General features: G+C 33.2%; 2 protein-coding genes across 3 annotated transcripts; one reads left to right on the plus strand and one right to left on the minus strand.

Moving 5' to 3' along the window:
* Positions 1–805: 805 nt before the first annotated feature.
* On the minus strand, positions 806–17,545 carry LOC132734439 (uncharacterized). Its single transcript, XM_060721179.1, has 7 exons — positions 15,045–17,545; positions 14,568–14,777; positions 13,486–13,677; positions 11,363–11,495; positions 4,280–4,488; positions 3,358–3,541; positions 806–3,031 (listed from the first exon to the last, which is right to left on the minus strand). Exons 1-7 carry the CDS (start codon positions 16,993–16,995, stop codon positions 835–837), a joined length of 5,076 nt encoding a protein of 1,691 aa, XP_060577162.1. The 5' UTR covers positions 16,996–17,545; the 3' UTR covers positions 806–834.
* LOC132734440 (protein mono-ADP-ribosyltransferase PARP14-like) lies at positions 5,739–26,058 on the plus strand. 2 transcript variants are annotated; one of them, XM_060721181.1, is made up of 9 exons: positions 5,739–5,994; positions 11,377–11,519; positions 19,778–21,208; positions 21,871–22,107; positions 22,377–22,632; positions 23,351–23,538; positions 23,884–24,665; positions 25,213–25,430; positions 25,759–26,058. In XM_060721181.1, exons 3-9 carry the CDS (start codon positions 20,530–20,532, stop codon positions 25,829–25,831), a joined length of 2,433 nt encoding a protein of 810 aa, XP_060577164.1. In that variant the 5' UTR covers positions 5,739–5,994; positions 11,377–11,519; positions 19,778–20,529; the 3' UTR covers positions 25,832–26,058. The 2 variants fall into 2 exon arrangements, with proteins under 2 accessions (XP_060577164.1, XP_060577165.1); XM_060721182.1 differs by lacking the exons at positions 5,739–5,994; positions 11,377–11,519 and adding an exon at positions 18,872–18,990.
* Positions 26,059–26,576: the final 518 nt, after the last annotated feature.

Genomic DNA, 26,576 nt, shown 5'->3' on the forward strand with positions numbered 1-26,576 from the left:
TTTAGCCTATGAATAGGAAGAGTTCCCTTTTAGTTTTGTTTATTAGCTGAATTTAGAAGAAAGTATTCCGGCAAGACACCAGTGAAAATACGGAAAATACCAGGTAAAAATAAATTTTTACAGTGAAAATACGGAAAATAAAAATACGCATTTTATTTCATCAATATTTCTCAATATTTCATTCATAAGTATATAATAAATTTCAATCTTACATGCAAAACAAACAAATATCCTCTATATGCTAAATACTAAACATGTTTAGAATGAAATATTAAAACTACATAATTAATAAAAAGTCTGCCGAAAAAAAATATCTGCAAACAAAATGCTTCTTCGGAAGCATTAATCACAACAAAATTACAAGAGAACTGCAGACTCGGTTTGATTGAGTTTATACTCTTTTTTCATAAATTGAACGCCACAGCTACATTTTGAATGTTATTTATACTATTAGGTGCATAACAGGGGTTAACGACTCATAAAAACAAAAAAGATAAATTCCAATGTTTAATTTATCATTACACGAAATGTTTATTTCATTTGTGAGAATGCCATACAAAAAATGCTCAAAATAATAGAAAAAGGTAAAACACATGTATTCATAGAAAACATTTCATGAACAATAACATTTTAGATCTAGGATTAAAAGATACAGCTGTCAAAAGGAATTGCGTAATATTTACATATATCGTATATAACCAAGAAATCAGTATAAAACGGTTGCATTGTATAATAATCATAAAAAGGAAAGTCAGAAAAACAAACCCCCTAGTTGTGGAGTTCACATTACGTTCACATTACAACACGTTTCTCTTCCATCTTTTTAAGCTTTCACTAATTGGCAACTTCTAAAGTGACATTAAAATCGCCTACAGTGTGTGTTATGAGGCTACCTTTACTTAGTCTGCTAGTTTTAGATTTTGATGACATTTTTCTTTCTTTAGTAACTTTTGCAACTAGCATTTTTTCTTCTTTCTCATCTATATCTCCAAACATTTCTTTTTCGTCTCTTACTTCATCTCCATCCACAGCCTGCCAGAATCGTTTGATTTTCCTTTTCTCTCTTTCTATTTGCTCACTGTTATCTATTTTCTTATCTACAACATTGATTTCAAGTTTTAGTTTATCTCTTATTGTAACTTCATCTGCCTTCGGAGTTTTCCTTGCTCTTCGTTGTTCGTTGAAACGATCAAGTAATTCTTTATCAACTTTCTTACTACTTTTCCATTCTATTGTTTTTGTCACTTTTGGAATTTCATCAGAATGCCTCGGCGTACTATTATAGCTCTGAATAAAGTGGGCCCTCCCTGTACGCTGCTCATTCCTCTGTTTGTAATTAGAAATAAATGAAGAATTCTGCAGACCCTTCTCTTTATTAGTGCTCAGTTTCTTGGCCCTCTTCCGGGATATTTCCTCATACGATGCTTGTTTCTTTTTATCGTGTTCTGCATCAAAATGTTTATCGTAATTTGTCGCTGCATGTAATGACTCTGCGGCAAATCCATTAGTCATAGCAATGTCATCATCAAATTTCTCTGGAGAAATGAGTGACTTTGAAATGTCACCACTGTTAATGTCCTGACGTATGTTTTTCGATTTACTGGTCTTATGTGTGTCCATTTCCTCTTCATCTTGGTCTATTTTAGGCGTTCCATGATAAGGCTTTAAATGACTCTTAGGAGTAGAAGATAGTTGAAAGTTTTCTTCACTATTCCCATCCTTGTCAGGCGATTTAAGTTCCGGAAATCTGTCTGATGTCATTGGCCCACTGTTTCGGCTATTACTTGGGCGACGATCTTGTAGTCTATCCCTTTCTGAACTCATACCTTCACCAGTGCTTGTCAATTTCTTTTCATTTAGTTTTTCTTCAAACTCCTTAGCAAGGAAGTCCATATCCATCATGTACTGGTCTTCGCGGTCAATATCGTTTAGATATCTTTCACGTCTTTTCTTATTTACTTTTTGCAAACCTTTTTGATGTTCAGATCTACTTGTATTAATTTTCAAGTGACTTTTATCACCATGATTTATCTCATTTACATTAGTTCTATTAAAACTTTCAAACCTTTCATTGACATCATCTGTATGAGGTTTAGATTTATATCTGTCATTGGTATTTCGAGTGAAATACCTCTTGTTTCCTTGATCGTCTGTGTTTTCTATATTATGTTTTGTACTTAACGCAGTTTCCCCATCGTCTAACTGCTTTTGTTTTGTGAGTTTTTCTCTTTCCTCTTTAAATGTCTGAAACACCTCATCAGCAATCTTTTTCTTCCAGATATCATCACTGCTTTGTGTTTTCCTTAGATTCAATTGCTCTTCTCGGTGAGAAATTTCAGCATATTTTTGTTTCTTTTCAAAAATTGTCTTATATGAATCAGCTTTTGATTTTAGGAAAATGAAATCAGAGGACCTCTGAATAATCCTGTGTTTTTTTCTTAGCTGTTTCTTTGCATGTTCAGCCTTTCTGTCTGTCAAACGTGCTTTAGCCTTTTTAAGCAACAGATCCTTGTCTAATGGCGTAAGCTCATGGTGTCGTTTAAGCTCTTTCGAGAGTTCATCATTTTCTTTTTCATTTTCTTTATTTTTCCAAGCACCTTGAACCAGACGATTATGTTTTTCCAAATTATTCTTAGAAAGGTACGGGACATTCTTTTTACTGTCTGAAACGTATTCGAATGGTTTCTTATGAGTTTTGGAAGTGTCATTTGTTGTCTGGACTGGTTCTTTCTTCCTATCTAAAATTACTTTGTCACCATTCTCTACAATATTTTCTTTTATCTTTTCATGATTTGAGTCTTTGGCATTTACAGTTCTGTTTGTTTTCTTATTTGTTTCCTCACTAGGGATATCTTTTAACTCCTCTTTCCTATCCTCATTGGCTTTGTTTGTAGTTGTTTTTCCCATTGATTTATTGCTGCTCCCTTTTGAACGCACGCTCCTGGCCGAAAGTCTGTCTGGAGTCCCACGAATTCTTCCAGACTTCGTTAATACATCTTGCCTTGATGGAACATTTGGCTCATTTTCAACTCTAAAAGTAAAGGTGTATCAATGATAAAGTTGTCATTACTGATCTATATAATTTTTTCTTTCCTCTCATTAATGATTGCCCATTTAATCTCACTTCAATATTACATAAGTGTTGTAGCTACAAATTTTGTAGCTTTAATCTATTGAAATGACAATAAATAAATTGCTTTACAATTCTCTCTATAAAACATAAGAATGGATTTGATTAAGAACACGCCTGCTTTGTAGATTTCTTCAATAAAAGCACCACTGTAAACCTAGAACAATTATCATTGTACGTTAACTCAAATAAAATGAAAGTGATCGAGTCAATAAACAATTATGTACCTGAGTTTTGTGTGCGCACGTGTTCTCAGTGCTTGGTTCAGATATTGAGTCATCACGTGATTAGTATTGACCAGATGTAGTTCCTTTAATTTCAGACTTCTGCCGAGGGTTAGACATAACTCTATGATATTATCAATAAGCTGCAAACTACACTGTTCTATCTCAAGTCGTTCTCTGAGTCTTCCTGGAATACATAAGAATATCTCATCAGCAAGAATATTAATGTGAATATTGTCATTGTCGTAAAAGATATAATGTAATTAAAATTGCACAGTTATCATAATGATGTGATCAAATAAATCTTGTCATAATTTATCATCAAAATATCAAGAGGGTTACTCCTTATTTAGCAGTTGTTAGTTAAATATCAATGAATTATTCAGATGCACTTGAAAAAAGTTACCAAACATTACACAAATACATCAAAAGTTTGTTAGTTCGCACCAAAACATTTCATATATAATTGTGGTAATTCGAAAAACAAAGAATACATTTGTGCTGAAATGTCATTCAATATCCATTTGTTGATACATATAATTATGAAAGTACATATAACGGTACAACTTGATAGCTCATGTAAGACGATTGGCATCTCAAGATACGAGTACTCTGACAATGCATGTTTATCAAATATGTATTTAAGGCTTTAGTTTAGGTTTAGTAGTGTTTTGTTATCACCTTAGTTTAGTTTATTCGAATTCGTTGTATTTCGTTTTAGTCCGATTGTGTTGAAAGCTATATAAGTTTATTGAAACACTATCGAAACCGGTCCTTGAACCAACCAGTACTTAACAATCAGTGTAAACTTTCTTGCTCAAGGAAACAATATATTTCTCATAACGGTGCTTGAACCCACGCTGCATGGTCGTCGGACTAGTCATCTAACGACTGTGATCACTATGTTAGCATTGTACGAACTTACCTGTACCGATAAGTGGCATTGCAAGTACCCTTACTCTGTGCTGATTGGCTTCATAGAATACTTGTGTATTTATGTTGTCTAGCCGGGATATGTTGTTCTGATTAATATGATGAATGGGTGCGGCTATAACACTATGAATTATTTTGCGCATGCCCAGGTCACCGGCGTCACTGATTAAAACATCACCTTCAACAAGAGACCGATTTCCTCTGAAAAAATATATTTTGTATGTAAGCGATTGATTGATTTATTGATTGATTGATCGTGTAAAAATGTATGCTGGAAAAATATTAAGTATTTTGTTAATAAATATCAAGACATGTTCGTCATCTTTTAGACTGTTTATATAATTTATATACACTGTATTTTATATATAATTATGTCTATAGAACAACAGACTCTAAGCATGGCGCTAGTATATTGTTTCAGACTTTCAACGGAGGCATTGACCAGCCGATAACGCGCTAAGAATTCGACCGGAGAAATACGATTCACGAGCTCTTTAAAGGGATTTTACTACGACTACTTTCTTACATTTAAACAACATGTTCTAGATGTAAAGGTGAAGAATTTCATCTACAGTCCTGTATTTGTTTTAAAGAATATTTGAAATACTTTGTGTATATTGTAAATTGTATCATATATATATATTCTGAGAAATAAAATATCTTTAAACTAACATGTTCTATAGCAGTAAGTGCATAATATGACCGAGTTTTAAGAAAAGCATAATGTTCAGTACAACATAGTTCTTAACTCTGTTTTTGTTGTCGCACAAATGAGTTTAGTTGGCTAGTACATATATAGTAAAAACATTAATTCTTTTAAGAACATAGTAATACTATTTTTTCAGTTAGATTTTTATTTAGTTTATATATTCGAAAATGTGAGATTTGCACTAAGAAATGATATCTTAAATGCTAAGTAGCATTGATCAACGAGCATGGCTTTGAGCTATCCAATTATGATGTTTATTGAACTGGCTTTTCGTTCAACATTGTAGCTTGACTGGTTCTATACAAAATCTGGGCAGCGTGTGATTCATCGGAAGCAGAGAATATGAAAATTGCAGACTCGGTTGAATTGAGTTTGTCCATAAGAGATTATGTAATACTGTAAAGCTAACATGCCTCCTATCACTGGCTCACTTAGACTACACGGACGTGCAGGCTGGCCTGATTTTGTAAGACTACACGGATGTGCCGGCTGGCCTGGCTCTGTAAAACTTCACGAATGTGCAGGCTTGCTTGGTTCAGGCAAATCACGCTCGGTTCCAACATTGTAGGTGTTAACGATCCAGGTTGCTAATATTTCACCTATACACAGTTAATTATATCTAATTATGCAAATTTCCTTTCTGTTCACACTAGAAAAGAGTGAAACCGAATTGTAGAATGTATACAGTTTATTGAGTCTAAAAAGTTTACGTAGTAATTCAAATAAATCAAGTTTCATTTCGCCGACAATGTAAAACGCGGAAGTATAAAACCGGGTTTATGTTTTTATTGTATCTAAGAGGGAATAATCAATACTTTAAAATGCTTTAAACATTTGAAAATCGATCGTCGCGTTCAAACATATGAATGTAAACTTGTAGATAGTATTAAATTGTATATCATACTTTGAAGTTAACTGTTCATGTATGAATATATATAGTTTAATAGTCGTGGTGCTTAACAGGAATTTTAACGCGTGAGGAAGTGAATGATATTAAGGTAATGTTTTTAATATGTTATCCGAATATGGTCGTAATAATTATATACACTTAAAAGTATTTAACTATTAATAGTAAAAATATCTTTATTCCAATAAGATAACACATGAAATAAAAACAAATAATATATCTAGCTTAATTTCAAATGTGGCATTCTGAATAATATATACAGATATAGAAACACGCATAAAACAATAACTATAACTAATAACTAATAACATAATCAAACAACAACTATTCCATTGAGTCAATTAAGATTTGGCCCTACAACAAACATAATTTGATTAGTTGGACAAACAGTCCTTTTTGAATATAAAATATCATTTATACAATTTTTCAGTTACAAATATAGTTTAACAAATATAAATGCATAAGTATCATAACGTAATGGCAAAGTTATGATATAATTTTCCAAATCTTTGCAGCATTGTAACAAAAATCTTTTTAGCATAGTTTATGGGGTGTATGGGTATATGTCATTATGTTATGATAAGCTAAAATATACTGACAAATACGATTACATATCTTCGTGTATAACCTTCTTTAAATTATAATGATTTTGTTGACATGTAATTAGCAATAGTGGAATATGGGGGATCTTTATGTATTGATATATGTATCATCAAGTGAAACTGGCTCATAAAACGGTCGAGGGTTTCGAACCCGTACTATGCTTTGATCACTAATCGTGTCTTATGCACTTTGGCAATCACATCTCATTAAAATTGTGAGCGGGGAGAAGTTGGTATAAAACTGTGGATAATAGAGCGCTAGAGTCTAAGAAACTAGACGCTAAAACGTAAATATAATTTATGAATTATTTATAAGATAATAAAACAGCTGATTATTTTGAAATGAGAGGTACATTTGTATATGACAGATAAAGAATCTGGCCAGAAATGAAACCCAAGGTATATAGGCTATCTGTCTTAAAATACATGTGTAACCTGACTTTTCTAATCTAATGAAGCTTTCTGTATACAAGTATATAATAACAGTTTGTAAGACGAAAGTTGCTGAAAGTACAAGTACATAATTTTGATATTAAATCACATCATATTCAGAAAATAGGACAATGATTGAAGTCACCGGCAACAGACGTATTTCTATACACTTTCTTAATATCTTCCTTTGTATTTTTTGACAAGTATTGGGTACATAAAACTACGGTGTACCGTTAGGGCCAACGCGACACACAACGAAAACACGAAAATACAATGGTGAAAAGTCGAAATAACGAACCCATGATGGTGAAAATAACGAAACAACAACAGTAAAAGGTCGAACGTATGTTCGTGAAACGCGAAATTATATCGAGTTTTCATCATTGTGGTTTCGTTATTTCGACTTTTCAACATCGTACCTTCGACTTTTTACAATCGTGGTTTTGTTATTTCGACTTTACACCAACATATTTTCGTGTTTTCGTTGTTTCGACTTATGTGTTTGTCGCGATGGCCCCAACGGGACACCGTATAACACAGATCCCGTCATGCTTTTGAATTAATTAAGTATGCCAGGTGTCGAAGAGATCAACCTTTGTCCCATTTTTGATTGCATGGGGTGTTACTGTGATTTTATAATTTTCTATAACACTTTTAGATAAATTCACGATAAGGAAGTTTAACAGGCTATCAAAAATTAAAAGCTTTTGAAAAATTAAAGTACAGTCGGCATCGTACTTGCGTCCACCTTTATTAAGCGACATTTTTATTAAGCGGCCACATAAAATCCCTCCCGATGATTTTTACTATATAAATTAATTCCATTAAACGACGATTTTATATCGCGGCCAGCGGCCACTAAATGTCGGCCCAAATGTACAAAATTCAGTGTTAAAGTATCTATTAAACGGCCGTGACAAACAATCGTCCCTACGGACATTCTCACCTGTGTAATTAGCGAGTAGGTTTGAACAAACAAATATTTTTCATGGTCATTGGTCTTAAAGTATCTATTACAACAACAACAACAACAACAACAATTTATTTCAGCATTAAGTAATATACATTTACTTCTAGCCTACAATAATATAATAATGTGTAGTGATAGGTCATATAAAGATAACATAAGTGTTATTATTTAAACAAAAGAGCTTTTGGTTAGTTACACGAGATTATTGGTTCATTTTAAATAGATGATTACTACTGTTCTAATTCTGTTCTCCGTTTGTTAGCAAAATATAGATATTTAGATAAATTGATAATTTCTTTCTTATTTTGAGACATCATTAACTTATCAAATTTTTGCAATGTTGGCCATGTAAAATAATAAGGCTTCAAAAATTTGTGTCTTAAATCTATATATATCGGGCAAGTAAGTAGAAAATGGTACTCATTTTCAACGAGTAAAGAACGACAAAATTTGCAAGTTCTTTCTAATCTTGGAATATTATAGTATCTTCCCCTCTCAATTTCAAGATTGTGTGATGATAGACGAAATCTACTAACGACTTTCTAAACTGTAATAATCAAGATAAGGTTCGATCGAAAATGAACATTTTGTCCTTCAATATGTTAAAAGTCTTTGAGAGTTATTCATTTCTGAAAACCAGGTTTATTCTTTGTTTTATAAATTCGAAAACAGAAACATTTTGATACTTATGTAAATCGTTTCATATATCTGAAAGACCCACATTGTTTAATATTGTTTTAATTTGATATGCCTAGTTTTTGGCCATTATAAGTTATATTGTTGTTTGCATCTAGTTTAAGCATATTATACATTTGTTTTATACATTTGTTGTCTTCTAATTTTTGAATTTTTAACCAATACCTAATCATTTTTATTTGTCTTACAATTTTAATTGGTTCTCTACCAGGTTTTCCATATAATCCTGTCAGATTTGTTGATATATTAACAACTAGGATTTTTCTGCAAAATTTAGTGTGAATCTTTTCAATATCACTACCTTCAATATTTCCCCATACCTCCGAACAGTAATTAAGAATTTGATGCTACTAATGAGTCAAATAATTTACATTTTTCACTAGTTTTGAATTCATATTGATGAAGAATAGCAAACAGTCTATAAAGTGCTTTCGATGCATGTTCTGCTATGCTTTTTTGTGTTCGTGACCAATTTCCATTTTTAAAAAGGTATATACCCAAATATTTAAAAGACGTTACTATTTCAAGTTTTTTGCCATAAAGATGAAAATCAAAATGTGTAGGTCTGCCTCTTTCGAAAATCATAACTTTGGTTTTATCTATGTTTATTTTAAGTCCAAAGGTATTACAGTATATTTCGATGTCCTTAAGCATGCTTTGTAAGGTGTCGGGATTTGTAGCAAATAATACTTGGTCATCAGCATATAAAATCAAAAATAGACTAAGCTCATTTAAGGTGAAAATCCCATCAAGGTCTGCATTTATATTACTCATTAGATCATTTACGAACATCATGAACAATAGAGAAGAACTGGGGTCTCCCTGCTTAACGCCTTGATGAGAGTTTATAACATCATTATGTACTACCCCATTATATTTAATAGATGCTCGTACTACAGTGTACATTGCTTTTATAGCTTTTACCATTTTAGTACTCACATTTTCTGTTATAAGTTTTTGCCAAAGAAAAGAACGATTAATTTTGTCGAAACATTTTTCATAATCAATAAATATGGAGTACAGCTTTTTACCCGAATATATGACTTTTGAAATAATTGAGTGTAAAAGGAATATACAATCAACTGTGCTCTTACCCTTTTGGAAGCCAAATTGACTATTTACAAGTTTTTCATGTTTTTCAGTCCATATTGTTAGCCGATTAAGTAGAACCTGAGAATAAATCTTAGATAAAATATTGTTAAGTGTTATACCACGGTAATTTTTTTGCTAGTTTTGGGTCACCCCCTTTAAACGGCCGTCAATTAGACCGTCACAAATAATTGTCGTTTAAAAACGAATTGAATAACAATTGCAATCGTTTTAAAATCGGAAAGAAAGAAACAGTTTTCCGATAGTAATATTTATTGTGACATATTTTGTCAGAGCAATAACGTATCACAACACCGCATTGGCACAGTTTTGTCATGTGCTCAGAGTGACCTCCCTTCAAAAAGAAAAATCGTCGGAACGAGCGAAAAAATGACATATCCAATGATACCGGATAAATTGAATGAGGAAATCGTGCAGGGAATTGAGTCTGAGTAAATAGCAAATGCCATCGTTTGTAGTCGAAATAAAATCGTGAAACGTAGTGGACTAAACATTACAGAACCGAGCCTTTCATTGCTGATGGTGTAGGTGCTCATCTGATGCTTTATAAAAAAACATGTAGTACCCCATTAAATATGACACTTCGACAAAAAAAAAAATAATAAAATAAAATAAAAATAATGATAAAACTTTAATTTTTTGAAATCGGGGTAGTGTGAAAACTAATTGCTGAAAAAATCAAGACGTTTAAAACTCATTGCGATGATTTGAAAGTATGTTCAGCAGGAGATGTGTATGAACATATTAATAATATATGATAATATGCTTTGTTTCAAGGTCAAAATGACCTGTTAATAGTATTATGAGCGTAGATCACATTTGTACATAAATTTCTACTTAAAAAAACCCAAACACATATTGATGACTTTTTTAAACGAAAGGCATAAATGTAATTATGAAACTGTAATACAAATAAATAATATTGTACAATTTTTGTTTTTATATTATATCTATGACTTGTAACATAAAAAAGTCTCGAATTTTCCAGAATTCTATTGAGAGACCACTTTATTAAGAGGCCACTTTTTGGCAGACCCTTGAGTGGTCTCTTAATACAATGTCGACTGTATTTCCATTTTTAAGCTAAATGGCCACTTAAATATGCATGTATAAAGCTATATATTTCCTGCCTATGGATTGTCAGATATTAGTCAGTACATTTTATTGAAAGCAGGACGAAAATTTTCTTTCTGTTTTAATTTTGTCTTATTTTCTTATAATTATGTCAACATATTTAATCTGGGATGTATAAATTTTATTAAATCATTTGTTTAGCCTAAATATGTACCGATTTCTAGCAATAGAATAAACTTTTAGTTTCCAGTTCAATCCACTTTATCATAATATTGTATAAGTTTTCTGTATGTTGTGTTGCATTGTAATTTGATAAAAAATATGTTTAAACCAAGGAGGGGCGGGAATATTTCGGTGAACTTGATTGTGCTTACGTACAATGTTCATGTATATACAGTATATTAAATTACATAGACAATCTATGTTACAAATCTTTTAAGATATGAATATAACTTTAATGTTGTAAATTTATTTAGAAAATATTTCATTAGATGTAGCTTTATATACTTTATATATTACATAATTATCGTATTTTATCACACAAATTTAATCTGATTTTATCATAAATACTATACCTTGCATTTTTCAGGGATATTTTGTAGGCTCTACCACCTAAAGCCTGTATCTGTTTGGCCAAAGAACCCTTCATATTGATGTCTACAGCACACACGATCGCCTCAACACTGTTCTCCAACTTCAAAACAGAGCCTAGAAAATCATGAAAAACATCAGGTCAGTTCCCAGTGTATCTAATAACTTGACTGTCCTGTCATGTTAAACTATTTTATTTATAGTGTTTGATATTTAAGGTAAAGAAAAAAAAGAAACAAGATTATCATCACAAATAGGTCACAACAATGGTAAATAGCCTATATTGACACTTAGTTCAGGTCGCTGACTTCGGACCATTGGTCACCAATAGCTTTTGGTTCGAACCCGGCTAGGCACTTTGGATACCTTATCGTGAAGTCGTATCCAGCTAGCGCACTGCGAAGGTTGGTGGTTTTACTCAAGTACCCACTCGTGCCTGAAATGGGGAAGTACTTCAGGTCTTCCTTCGTAAGGAATGCTAGAAATTCTTAATATGATATAAACAATGTCTATTGCAAAGAAATAATTTACTTGTAAGTTAGTATTTAATCTAATAAATGAAATTGGATCCCTTTCCCATCCAAGTTAATAGAATGCAGCAGGACAATTTCAAAGTATACTGGTATACTGGGGTATTTTTATTTAAGATGCTGGTTTATTTTAATTAGACCAAGCATTTTGAATTCTGCTTGTGGAGATGATATGATACGAAAATGTCCGAATAGGTATCAGCAAATCAATGTGAGTGAGTTTATTTAAGCTGCACCTCTGCAGTTGAGAACAATTTATGTCTTTAAAATTTATCTTAAAAAAATCAAATATAATACAAACATATTCGTTTTATATTTTTAAATTAACAAGTACAAGTTTTGTCACTTCTTCCCGATATTTTCTGTCGGAAGTAAGTGCCTTTAACTGTAGCAACACAAATCTGGAGGCGTGCTTCTTTAAGCTTATATGGAGGTTGAACAATATGCTTTCATTCTAGGTTTGATCTATTTACTTTCCTTATGGCGTGTTCTTTAAATAAGGTTGGAAATTTATGTTTTCAAACGAAACAGAAACGGTGTCGGCTTATCAATATCTAAGATATCATTTATTGGATGTTCGATGCCATTGTGAAATTTAATACGAATATATTGGATTTCGCATTTGCAATCTATACATTAACCTCACTTTGTATGAATGAATACAATGATGACCGCAGAATGCAGCAGACAATAGAAACTAATCATTATTTTCCTAGTTTTTTTTCTATTGCAGTATATAACCATTTCGTTTTTTCTTTATTATAAACACGTTTTAATAAAATGAAAATTGTTTTTTTATTTCATTTATTTATATCATATTAATTATCATTATTTGTTGCTTAATAGGATCGTGCGATAAATATAACCTTACATTCATTATCTGTTCATATAGACCTACATCAAAATTGGCCACCGAGCTAGGTCTCTTTAAATCTAGTAAGTTAGTATAGAATGATAACTCATGTTTGATCTTATATATGTTTATCTCGAGTGAGTAATAATCAGATTTAAGATTACATAGACAGTGTGAAGTCTTTGCAAGCTTTTAAAACAACCGCCAAGTAATATTATGCATAATATACAACATATAACAAATTTACTGATATAAAGCTCGTGACGAGCGCGTTTAAACTGACAGGGTAATTGCATTAAATAATGTAATCGATACTCGCCCATGCACTTAAATATTGTTAATCAAAGGGATTTCGATAATCAGTAATTATTACTTCTAGCCAGGGTCTTTCAAATAGATTTTGATCCTGTACTAGCATATAATTTAAAGTATGGTCGGGTAGTACCGACATGCCCAGCTTCGCAATAAATGGGATAGTAGGTGCTATGGTGTTACGAATGAAAGCATGCAGGTAAATGTTGTAATCGCACACAAATAAAACATCTGCATTATTCTAAAGAAAATATACATATTGTTTAATGAAATTATGTAATATTTTTAGAAAATGAAGTAAAACATTTCTTTTAAAACACAAGTTATATTATAAGAGGGTATTTGTTGGCCAAAAGGTATCTTTAATACAAGACATTTGACAACATTTTTATTTCTGTCAATAGAAACTTACCGGTATAGACATGGACTGCCAGCTTTTTCAGTACATCAAAGGTCCACTTTTGTTCCCCATCTTTGGTATACGACTGACCAACAAAAGTAACCATGTTCTCACTACGGTGTGTGGGCATGGAGCCGAGACTGACCGCACTCTGGGAACGCTTGGACATCTCGTTTACGTCATTAATCATAGGGTCACTTTCAACTGAATTATAGAAAAAAAAAACCCACACAAAATAACTTATTACCTTGCAGTGAATTGTAACCAATCAAGTTAAAAGGAGAGCGGGGGCCTAATGGTTAAGGTTCAAGTCTCCCAACCCAGGGATAGTTGGTTTGAGCCCTACTAGGGACACGACATGTAAGTTCTAGGAATCGAGATTCGAGTGTGGTTCCAAATAAGCTACGAGTTTTCTTTACAATCAAGATAGAGGTAAAATATATATAATCAATTATAGTGTGAGTTTTAACTGTCGTCTGCCCCTGAGGCTGTTTCGAGTCAATACCGTGTTTTTTTATTTTGGCGCTAAAATAGCGGAGGTTTTATTATCTAACTGTCCCCGCAAGGCGACGACTTAAGAGGTGTTTTGATGTTCCCCCGGGATTGGGGATGGGGACTGGGTTACAATTCACTGGCACATAAGGATTTCCCAAATTTCATCCTATCTCATCTGCATCTAATTAAAATTACTTGCCACGTAAATGCATTTTCTTTTCAAGTGTTTTCATTATTGAAATTAATTGTTTTAGACAATATTGTTTAAATACAGCAACAACAACAACACCAACAATACCATTTACTTTACGATGACCAGAAGATGCGGATATCTCTAACATTTAAACAGAATATAATGCAGTACAATCCTTGTTTGAAACAAGATATATCTACTGTAAACTTCAATATATTATTAAATTGAAACATAAAACTGTAAACTTTAATATATTATTAAATTGAAACATAAAATAAACTCTGTTCTCATGTCAACACGTTTAGTTTATCGGTATACACATCTTTTATCTTGGCTAGAAATGAATGAAATATTATACTTATAAGCTTATTAAGGATATGAATTAAGAATGCACGAAATATCATACTTTTTGTTATGTGGTGAGTCATGTCAGCAACACCAGGACTGGATGCCCAGCTCTCGTAAGCATCTTTGATATAGGTGAGCATGTTGGGATCTGAGTCTACAAGATGTATCTCTAGTACTGGGTACATGGGGCCCATACCCATACTGTAATCTATTAACGCCTTCACGTATACTTCAGCCACCAGATCCTTTGGTATCCCGAAATACGATTCTGTGATATGTTTGAGGGTAACGGTTTTAACATTTATAATGTCGTCATTACTAAGTATAGAATTATTGCCTGAATTATTTCTTTTTTTAATTTGAGTAAATCAATAACATAAAAAATGATTAACTGCTCGATTTTGGAAATTCGTAAATCGGCATGAAATGAATAAAGATACATGTATATTGAATGGATGAATGGATATTGAATAATTTAAGTAATGATACACTTGCCAGGCTCTGTCAAAATTGATTTAAATATTATTACACATACCTGATCCTATCGTTGGAATACCAATCCTCCTATACTTATGCGTCTCAGCCGTTTTCAGAGTATCGTAGAGAGCCTTATGTAGGTCAGTAGCACAGTCTTCCCAAACGGTATATTTCTTCCAGACTGGAGACACCACATGTATTAAACCTAACGCCGGAAGTCGACCTGCTGAGGTAACAACGTTTTCACCCATTCTGGCCTCCCCATGTAATCGCAAATGGACATCAAGCTCGTCTAGGATCTTCTTGCCAGCTTCTGTGAAAATGTCAGTAGCAATTTGATCTCCTTCTGTAAGATTTGAAGAGACTACATTGACAAGGGCATCCATGTTGGTCAATTTTGATATGTTTTTCTTGTACATGAATATATCTAAACCATTCACGTTAATATTATACCGTATATTTGACGCTGGTTTCTTTGCCTTTAACACCGGACGTTTCTGTCGCGTGGATGCATTAACGTTCGTTTTCCTAGCCGTCGGCTTTTCACCCGGTCGAATTCCTTTATTTCCCTTTCTGGTAGCAGGAGCTTGTCGTGGATCTGTGACGCTCGTTAACACGGATTTCGAATGATGTGTAGGTTTATATCTTTCATTTTCTACCAAGTTCTTCTCCGGATGAACAATTAGTTTACCACCAGGTTTTGTCCCGTTATGAATATTCATTTGTGACGATTGTTGGTCTTGAACCTTTGGATCATCTACTTCGCGATGAAGATAAATACGATTTGGTATAGGATGGCCGTAGTGTTTTGTAGGATAAAGGTTTGTGTCTTCTTCTTTGATCCATTTTGCTTCCCCTATTGGTAAATTTGTTGAATCTAGAGGTCCGCCCATATTAAAGCCCTCAATGAACTCTGCATTTGCAATGAATGGATTAGTCACAACATGTTCAGCATCACCGTTAGTATTGCTCACATTTTCTTCTTGGGTTGGATCTCTTTGTATAGGATAAACAAAATCTGGAGGTCTAGGGAAGTTTGGATTATCAGCACGTGTTTGACGGGAGCTTATGCTTTTATTAGAAGCTTTCGATTTGCTCGTCAATCTTGATCTAGATGTACTTAAATTAAACGTTGTTTGAACAGTTGGCTTCGATTTTAATTCTTGTTTGTCCGATCTTACCATCATAAAACTGTCTTTTTGGGTTGGACCTGACATTTCACTTGCTAACTCGGACGCCGGGTGTCCATAAAATGATGCCGACCTGATAGAGTTTGCTTTAGCTACAGTTTGTGTGAACTCATTTTCTCTGGCAAGTATTCCAACATGAAGAACCCACTCTTTCCTTGCACGAATGACATCCAACTGATCTCTTGCAAATATCCATACACGTACTTTATTATCTGGATATTCTTTCAAAGCGTAAAGCACCTTGTTATCATCTATCTTTGATCTCGCGAACTCTCGTGCTTTCATGGAATCTGACTTAGGAATGAAGAAGTCATCTTGACAAATTCTTCCAAGCTCTTTTGAAATTCTTCTCACGTCGCCCTTTACTTGATGGTAAACTGAGAAGTGACAATAAAGTTCAACGTATTCTGGATTTCGTTTCGTCGGAACAGCCTTAATGTTAACAGATGGGATTAATTTCAGCTTAGATATGTCCTCAGCAAACAAGTGATCAAACTTCTTGGCAAAGTCTCCATGGAAACGCCATATTATGGTAGATCTGTTAGGATATCCGACTTGACAAGTTATACCTGTGTCGGGAAACTCGTCATCCTCAACCCAAAACCTCAGGGTCTCTACAGCTAGTCCTAATATTTCTGTATCCGGTCCGATAAGATCAAGAGTTTCCCTACTTTTGTCAAACTGGTACCTCAGACCAAGGTCTTGTACGATTTTTGTTCCAACCTCATTAATTCCGCCCTGAAGCCGACGGAATTTGTCAACGAGAACTGGATCAACACGCAGTCGTGCTTCGCTTTCTTTCCCGCCTTTCTTAGTCATTATGAAATATGAAATACTCTGAGGTGACTTATTTCTCTATGGATTTGTATCCATTGCTGAAATTGCTGAAAAAACACGTAAAGTTAAAAGTTTTCAATGCTGAAAATGAGCATTGTGGCTGATATCTGTCCATTTTTAAAGCCTCTTGAAGTATATATAGCGTCAAAAATCTTAAGGATAAGTAAAGGCGTCTGTTTCTCGCCATGAGAGTAAGATGTAAGAGGAAGCAACGTGATAAATGAAAGTTAAAGGAAAATAGATGTATTCAAACAAGGGTTGTTATACTTGTTTGCTCATATATTTGTATTAACTTCAAAATATTTGTTTTTCCATTTAAACACAAATTTTATTTTAGAAAACATTCATTCATTCATTCATTCATTCATTCATTAATTCATTCATTCCTTCGCTAAAATAGGGCAAGACATCGAATATATTCCAATTGCAAAATCCCTTAAATTTTGAATCCGAATAACTTTCTCCACAAACTATCAGTTTACAATCCATCTCTATCTTTGCACGTTGTTTTAAGTTATCAATATTATATAGTTGTAAGCTTAGGTAACTTACGATATCATTAGCTGGCATTGGTGAAAAAGTGAAAGGGCACAATAGAGAGAAATGCACATTTTTTTCTGATTTCTATTACAAAAAAATGAAAATGCGATAAAACAGAAAACTGTTTTGGTATAAGAAACTCGTTAGTTACGGGGGTATAACACTGGCTGGGGCGACATCTCGGGATGTTTCTGCAAAAAAAATGTCTCGGCCTCACGGCCTCGACATCTTTTAGCAGAAAAAACCCTTAATGTCGCCCCAGCCAGTGTTATATCCTCGTAACTACCTCGTTTCATATACTATAACTATTACAATTTTTTTAAAAAAATCATGCGGGATTAGTAGTGGGTCGGTTACGGAGAAATGGTTATTACTGGCTAGTTACCCTGGAAAGCCGGTTAAGTGTATAGACCGCAGAAATATGACTACTGTGTGAAAGCGGCGTAAAACAACAACAGAAAGCAAAAGAAACCAGCATTTTGCAAGCTTTCAAAAATTAATGATATAACTTCGGTTCTTTTAAAAATTACCACGAAGTATTGTAGTTATATGATGCATTTAATCCCCCCCCCCCCGTACATAATATGTTTTTAAATCAAAAAGAAAATGAAATAAAGATAAGTTAAATTATGACATGGATATACATATATGAGCCGCTTCATGACAAAACCAACATAATGGGTTTGCGACCAGCATGGATCCAGACAAGCCTGCGCATCCGCGCAGTCTGATCAGGATCCATGCTGTTCGCTTACAAACCCTATAACAAGTAGAGAAACTGATAGCGAACAGCATGGATCCTGATCCTGGTTTTGTCATGACGCGGCTCATATGTGAAAAATATATTACATACAAATGTATTTATGCTTTTCGATTACATCCGTTATCTGTATATTACCTAAAACTTACTTAATATGTCGTAAACTCGTAGATAAGTAGGAGATAGCTGAACTTGCTGCTGTTGGAAACAAAATATTCTCACAAGAGATATTTAACTTAACAACTTGAAACTTTACATTTACTTTATCATTGCAATTTTATTTAATCCTTAAATTAAATGAGTAAATGTTTTAAAGAATAATTTAAACTTACTGTTTTCGAGATATTCCTGCTACACATACGTTCTTAAATCGAAACATGGAGATCCTTCTTTGAATAGAATCATTGTTGCGCTAACCAACCAACTGGTATCTATACTTTCTTTTATGTTAAAACGTTCGGTCAAAAATCAATGCATTATTCTTTAAAACAAAAAGATCTTTAAAATTTATGAAATGTGATAGCGTTCATCCATTACTGTTAATAACGGTCAATGAATGTATTTAAAGTTAAATACTTTTTAATGCTGACTTTAATGTTGTAATATTTGAATGTTTGATTTATGAATATTTTTGCTGGCTTGATAATACTGCAATGACGAATTGATAAACTGAGAAGGTATGCAATGTTTGTTGTTTTAAATGTCTTTATAATTGACGTACAGTGCATATACTAGTACACGCTTTATGTATTTCGCGTGGATGTTTTACGATTGAAAAGACACCAACTTTTATTGATTTTCATATATTCATTAATGCGATTAATGATTTGAAAAATTGAGTTTTTCTCCTTTCTTAAGATGCATTTTGCGGTCTTAGAAATAAAAAAATTAATGTTCGGGGTAAGAGAATAAAAACACATGGGTTTGTGGGTAACAGCTAATGCCTCGGGTAACAGTATTTTCCTCGGGATGTATTTTTACTGTTACCCACAAACCCATGTGTTCTTTAAATATACTTTATGCAATGTTGCACATTCTAGTCTAGTATTCAATCTGATCCATATACGTTTAATAAAGTTTATCTTGAGATATATCAGTTTTGTAACACATACTAGTAGAAGTCACACATTTAAATAACTATGTTTCCCTCCTGCGTTACATTTTTATCATCACTTGCGTCGTTATACAATTATAACACAAAACAAATATCTATTTTTACACTTAAAGATAAAGATAATAAATGTAAACAACATTAACAAGAACGTATCAATCATGATTTCTCATTACCTGAAAATATAACAAATTGCCTTGTTTTCATTCAGAGATTTTTTTCCATTTCCTATTGTTATTAAAGATAAGCTATTAGAATTAATTTTTAAAGGAAAATATTAAACGTGAACAAAGAGTGATGCTATTTTGATTTTTGCATGCATATTTAACTTGCATACTACTATTGTTTTACAGTAAAAAGTGCATATAACATAACAGGAAAAAATGGCAAATACTATTATAGTGTCTGTACCAACTGGAGTAGTTGATGCCCTTAAAAAGAAACGAGGAGGAATAAATCCTATTCTAGATGACATTAAAGAAAAACATCTCATTGACGCAAGTTTTGATGGAAGCAACATAGAGTTACGCGGGCCTTACGACGAAGTTCTTGATATAGCAAATGAACATTTACATAAGGAAGCCGGAATGGCACCTGCTTCAAATATATCATTAGGGGGCATGGGAACTGTAGAATGGAGATTTAAAAGAGCAAAACATATTCAACTCGTATTCGACGCAGAATTTGAAAAACTTTCAGGGAAATCGAATATCACAATAACACATGAAGGAGAAGATATTATTGTCAGTTGCAAGTACTCTGAATACAAATCAATGAAAATGCTTCTTGAAGATCTTGAAGAGAAAATTAAAAAATGTAAAAATAAATCAGTCAAAGTGGAGCCTAAATATGTTGCGCTTGCAAAATCCTTTTCTCAAACAATTGTTAAAAATAAATGGTGTTGTGAATTCAGTGATAAACAAGGTGCCAACCTGAAGTTTTATGGAAGGAAAGAGAAGGATTGTGAAGATGGAGTTACAAGTTGGAAAGATAACATAAAACAACAAAACCGTTGACCCCCTCAGCTCCACGTGCATCGATTATAGAAGAACCCATTGATACAGGAACGTCATATAGTTCAAAGAAAACCGAACAATCCCAACTAATGTCAACTTCTTCTAATCATGCTCCAAATACAATGGAATCAGACTGGAACAAAAGCAGTTTATCATCTCAAGGAGCCACTGATTTTAATACTTCTGCTATCAGCAAAACAACAATCAACAATCCAACAAATAAAACAAAAAGTGAAATTCAAAATATGTCAATGAGCCAATACAATTCTTTGCATGCAACTGCATCGGGTGGCATTAAAGGAGACATTAAATCTTCCTCAAATGTCAGAAAAACTCCAGGAAGAACAATCGGTTCTGGTGATGCTGCAAAATATAATTTTCAAATCGAAAATATTACATTCTTTATATACAAGCAATCTATAACAGAAATCAAAGGAATGGATGCCATTACTAATGCAGCAAATGAGAGACTTATGCACGGAGGAGGCGTAGCGTACTTTATATCAAAAGCAGCTGGTAAGAAAATGGACCAGGATTGTGACAGTTACATTACAAACAATAGGATGTTACAAGTAACGGAAAATTATGTTTCGATACCTGGTGACATTAAATGTAAAGGCATTATTCATGCGGTTGGTCCTACGTGGTACGGCTACAAGGATAAAGAAGATGAGTGTGCTCGGGATCTATACAAAACAATTAAGAATATCTTGAGAACTGCAAGCGACAAGAAGTACCAAACAGTAGCACTTTCAGCAATCAGTTCAGGTAAAAAAAAATAAGAATTATTAATTAAAGATTATTTTGTGAATGAATATTACACACAATTAGTCTTATCCATATGGAACATGTATAAATAGATAAATAGATCCACGCTGGAATGCTAGGAAGTTAATGTAACTAATGAAATGGCGCCATCATTTCCGTACAGTTTTATTTAATTTTATTTACATATCTTGTATCTGTTGAGTTTCACCGATTATTGGCAATACTGTTGATATCACTATCTCATGCTTTTAGTAAGAGCAGAATCTAATATTTTAGAGTTTCAGGTGTCGCTTACATTGTACCTATACAGACGTCTATCTGCATATATGTTTCGTTTAATTGAAATAAAACAGTAGGTTTCCTAAAAAGAATAAACATGCATGTGCATGTTATGTTATGCATAACCAATGTACACCTTGTTTGTAAAACCAATATAGCTATAACTAACCAAACAACATGTGAATAGATTTTTTTAAAAATCTGCAAGAGTAAGATCCCTCGAAAGCAATCAAAACATAAGTGACTATTGCAGACTCTGTTCATAAAAAGTAACGTAACACTAAAGGTATTAAAATCAATGATCCTGAATTAATAGGGTTAACATTTAAAAGTTGTGTGTCCGTCGCAAATTCTTAAGTCGGGTATGTTGTGTTTTTTAACAGGCTTGTTCGGTGTGCCAAAGAAACTTTGTGCAGAGATGTACATCAAAGCATTTGCTGATTTTGCAACTGAAACAAGTGGTGCAAATGTGAAGGAAGTACACTTTATTGATGTCAGCCGTGAAATCCTTGATATAGTAATCGATGCACACAAACTTTGGCTGGATGATGAAACTAAACTAGACTTCAGTAACGCTTTACAATATCTTTCGGCAGCGTCAAAAACTAGAACAAGAAAAGGTATTAATTGAGAGCTGATCTTGCACTCCTTCGGGCAAAATTTAACTTTAACAGTAACAAGTTTTTAATCGATTGGTACATTTCTTATTTTATTTTTATTCAAACAAATTCAGTAAAGTTAAAATAGACATTGGTACAAATGTAATTATGTTCGCCATTCAATGATATTTGATATAACCATAGAAAAATGTTGTTTTTGTGTTGATGTTATCTTACATATATCTAATACAAATCATTTGTCAAAAGCAATTTTTCTCACTTTCTCACAGGCGCCGTGCAACATGAGGAAGAGAGCTTAGTCCAAGCTATTGGAACCAGCAAAACATCATATGGCGAAACTATATACAAATATCGCCTTTGTAGTAAACTTGTAGTGTGTGTCTATCAAGGATCATTGACAAGGCTGGAGAATGTGGATGCTATAGGTTTAATGGTTTCACCAGATCCTTATTCTATGAGAGTTTTAGAACAGTCCGTACGAAATCTTGCTGGGTTTAAATATCAATCAGAAGTTGATAAAAACCGGTATGCATTGAGATATACAGATTAGTTCTTTCCAGATTGATATTGACATTGCAGCCCCGATTGAAGCCTCCAAGAAAAAAATATATGCATGTACTAAATATGAAACAAATGCTACTTACTTATGTGTGAAATTATGTCAGGATAATAAAAAGGCTACAAATTGATGAAAAAACAACGTTCCATTATATGAAGAATAAAAAGATGTGTTTAAAAAATATATCTTGGTAGCAGTAGCTCATGCCACTTGACGTCAGATACATTATGTAAACTTTACTATGAAAAGCAGTTAGCTTAAATCTTGTGAAAATTGTATGCAATATGAAAAACTAAAGAAATAACCTAAAGGCACATCAACCTTCCGAAAAGGGCATATTGGTGTTTTACATTATTTTAATGATAGATTTAGAACATGTTTGACGTTTTTCACCTGAGGAGAGTAGCGTTAAATGTGAAATAATGTCTCACACAAGTAGCGAAATGTATACAAAGTGGTAATTTGGCTTAATTTAAAACTAAAACATCCGAGTAACTGTACAAAAGAAACAAACAATTGCTCAGCTATGTGGTCAATACGTAACTTTTTTGGAACACAACACCAAAAACAAAACAGTTTTGAGAGTTAAATCATTGCAAGGGCTTGATTAGCATATATACTGTAATAATGCCAAACCCCTTCACTGTTATCGAAATAATTCAAAGCTCTTTTATTTACTTTCAGGAATGGAAAGAATGGGATGGTTTTCGTTAGTACGTTGACTGGCTCATTGAAATGTAAGAGTATTGTTCACGTCATATCACATCCAGTGACGAGAGTTGATGACAAATCTTTGTCTGCATATGGTCATGCACTTACGCATAAGTACAGCAGTAAAATCCATTCTCTTGGTATGCCGCTTTTCGGGACAGGTAAATCTATACATATATTTCATAGCATGGTTCAGATTTATTAACATTTCTCAGAACAGTCAGAAACACTGATGAAGAATGATATAAAGGGGAGATTTCTTTTGTTTTTATGTTTTTTTAATGTTTTGTTAATGTACGTTTACTTACATAAACAAGTACATTTGTACATTGAAATAACGATATTTTTTCGAACATTTTTTTTTGCTAAAGGATATTTTTAGTTATTATGATGAATTTATTTTGGATTTGTCATTAACACATTCTTCAAAAGATGTGGTGCTGTTGCCATGCATATATCTTATTTTAGATATATAGTATGTTCTTATTTTTTACTTTTTTACACAGGGGCAATACAAAAAGAAGCAGAAATTGATATTCTTTGCTACAATGTCATACAAGAGCTACTCACAGCATGCACCGATAACAGAAAACCGTTACAAATTACTGAACTCCATCTTGTGAACTTGTATCCAGAGATAAGTTTACATCTGAAAGAAGTATTTGCAAGATTCAGTAATGGAGTCAAAGTATATAAAAAAGATACTTTATCCGATACTTTGCAAAACGATACTTTGCAAAAAACGAGCGGAAACTCGAAAGAATCTAATGAGAGTCAGTCTTGGCTTCAACATACACGCCTCGAAAAAAGCGACTCTGCTAAAGGTGAAACTGTGACCGATAATGACACCAAAAAGAAAACTTTAACTTTAGACAAAACGCCGTCCAATAAGAAATGTGATTACTGTGATAAACCAGCGAGTAAAATGGTTAAAGAATGTGGTCACATGTTCTGTGATACTTGTGCCATACCAATGAAAAATAGCAAGGTATGTGTAAAGTGTTCCAAGGAGAATTCACAAAAATCAGAGGAGTGTCCCGTATGCTTGGAGCCTCTTAAGACGGTCAAAGAATTACCTTGCAGCCATAAGCTCTGTTCATCATGCTACAAGGACGTTACAGCACGAAAGCCACAATGTCCAATATGTCAACATATATATGGTGAGGTAACAGGAAACCAACCAGATGGACAAATGTTTTTTCGACACGTTGCATGGAGAAGTCTTCCGGGATATGAAGGATGTGGACAGATTGAAATATGCTATAGCATACCTTCGGGAAAACAGACGGTTAGTGTTCATAAAGTGTAGTGAAAAAGCCACTTTTTCAATCTCAGCATCTTAATATTTCGAGCCGTGGGATAATAATTCATATGGCGAATTTCATGATCTCTCAAAAACAATTTCGGTCAATTTACATTTTATTTGTTTTTCTGAATTGTGTTCAAGAAAACCTTTATCATTACTGAATCGTCTTCTATAAAATATTTTCACAGAACATGATCACTGTATTACAGAAGTATAAGTCAAATCGACAAACAAGCTCTAGGCCCAATGCAAGTGGCAGACCAAGGTGCTCTTTCATTGATCCTATGCATTTGATTTGAACTTTGTGTTTGCGGTCTCAAATCGTCCATTGCATTATATTTGTGTACCTGTATTGAATTATATGAAAAATAAGATTGGGTTTATTCATGCTTTATAACTTTTAGATGAATGCTCAAAATATTGACAAGGGTAACTTGATTATAGCATTTATATTACATAAAGGTTCACTGATCAAAGTCAAAAATGTACACATTGGAGGATAATCCTATTTATAACCTATTCATTTTAGAAATATCACCCACGTCCTGGTAAGCCTTATAAAGGTATAGAAAGGTTTGCTTATCTGCCTGACAACGACGAAGGCCGACATATTCTTAGTCTGCTAAGAAGAGCATTTGACCGGAGACTGATATTTACAATTGGTGAGTCAAGAACTACAGGGAAAGAAGGCGTAGTGACGTGGAATGATATACATCATAAAACAAGGCCCACAGGTGGACCTGAAAGGTAAAGCAATTGTTCATTGTTAATTTGCTCTTTGCAACACGCCAAAAATCTCTTTGGTACTTTCATAACTCTGCTATTACAACTCTTGAAAAGAAGTTAACAAGAGTGTCATGAATTATTTTAGCAAGTTCGAATTCTTGACGATTTTGCTCATTTTCTATAAGTATTTGTTTAAAATAAATACGGTCGCTTAATCACATGCACCAAACAATCCATATATACCGATGCATTACAGATGTTTTTATAAAAATAGTTGACATTTTTGTACTTGGCAGATAATCATACATTCATTTGATACGTTTTAATGGTTTGTTTATATGTATTGTAGATTTGGTTACCCTGACCCCACATATCTTATCAGAGTTAAGGAGGAACTTGCCGCTAAAGGAGTGACTGACTGACAATTGGTCTAGAGATTAATTAAAAAAATCCAGAACTTTGCAACTTATTGCTTGATAAAATATTGTTTATCAAAATCATTAAACGTTATAGATGTGCTGTGAATTTAACATATATGTAAAATGTGATATGTTTATAAATATCAACCTATTCGTGGATATATCATTTTGTCTCTCATGAATATCTTAAGACTGATGCAAGTAAGTAGGCTTTTGTTACTGCATAATCAAATACTGTATGTGTAGAAATATTCGCGGGCTTCAAATTTTCGCGATCTTTGCGGTGACATTCGATCCGCGAATTCATGTTTAGCGCGAATATTTCTACACCAATAATTTCTTAATAGTCATATTTTCGCGCTTCTATAGAATAATGTATATCAGTGTGTGATATGTTTTCACACTTGTTATTTAAATGTTTTCTGAGTAATTATGTTTGTTTTCCAAGTTATTCATCATTTAAATCGTTTATGTTTGTGTTTTTTTGTATCCTTTGTTCAGAAAAACCAAAACATGATCTGATCAGTTGTCAAGACATTTATGACGCAAACTGTAAAAAATTATGCACGTTAACGGGCATTCTTTTTTTTTTGCTATAATCTGTCCGCTAGACAATGTTATTCTGTACAATAGCGTATTGTTTGTCACCTGGTATTGAAAATAACTGTGAACTCCCGCGATGATTACAGTAATTTTCCTTATATTTTTTACCTGCGTGGTCAACGCGAATTTATGATTTTCGGCAGTC

Source organism: Ruditapes philippinarum, unplaced genomic scaffold (genome assembly GCF_026571515.1).
Source record: "Ruditapes philippinarum isolate M1 unplaced genomic scaffold, ASM2657151v2 ctg216_1_1_1_1, whole genome shotgun sequence".
Classification (NCBI taxonomy): Eukaryota; Metazoa; Mollusca; class Bivalvia; order Venerida; family Veneridae; genus Ruditapes; species Ruditapes philippinarum.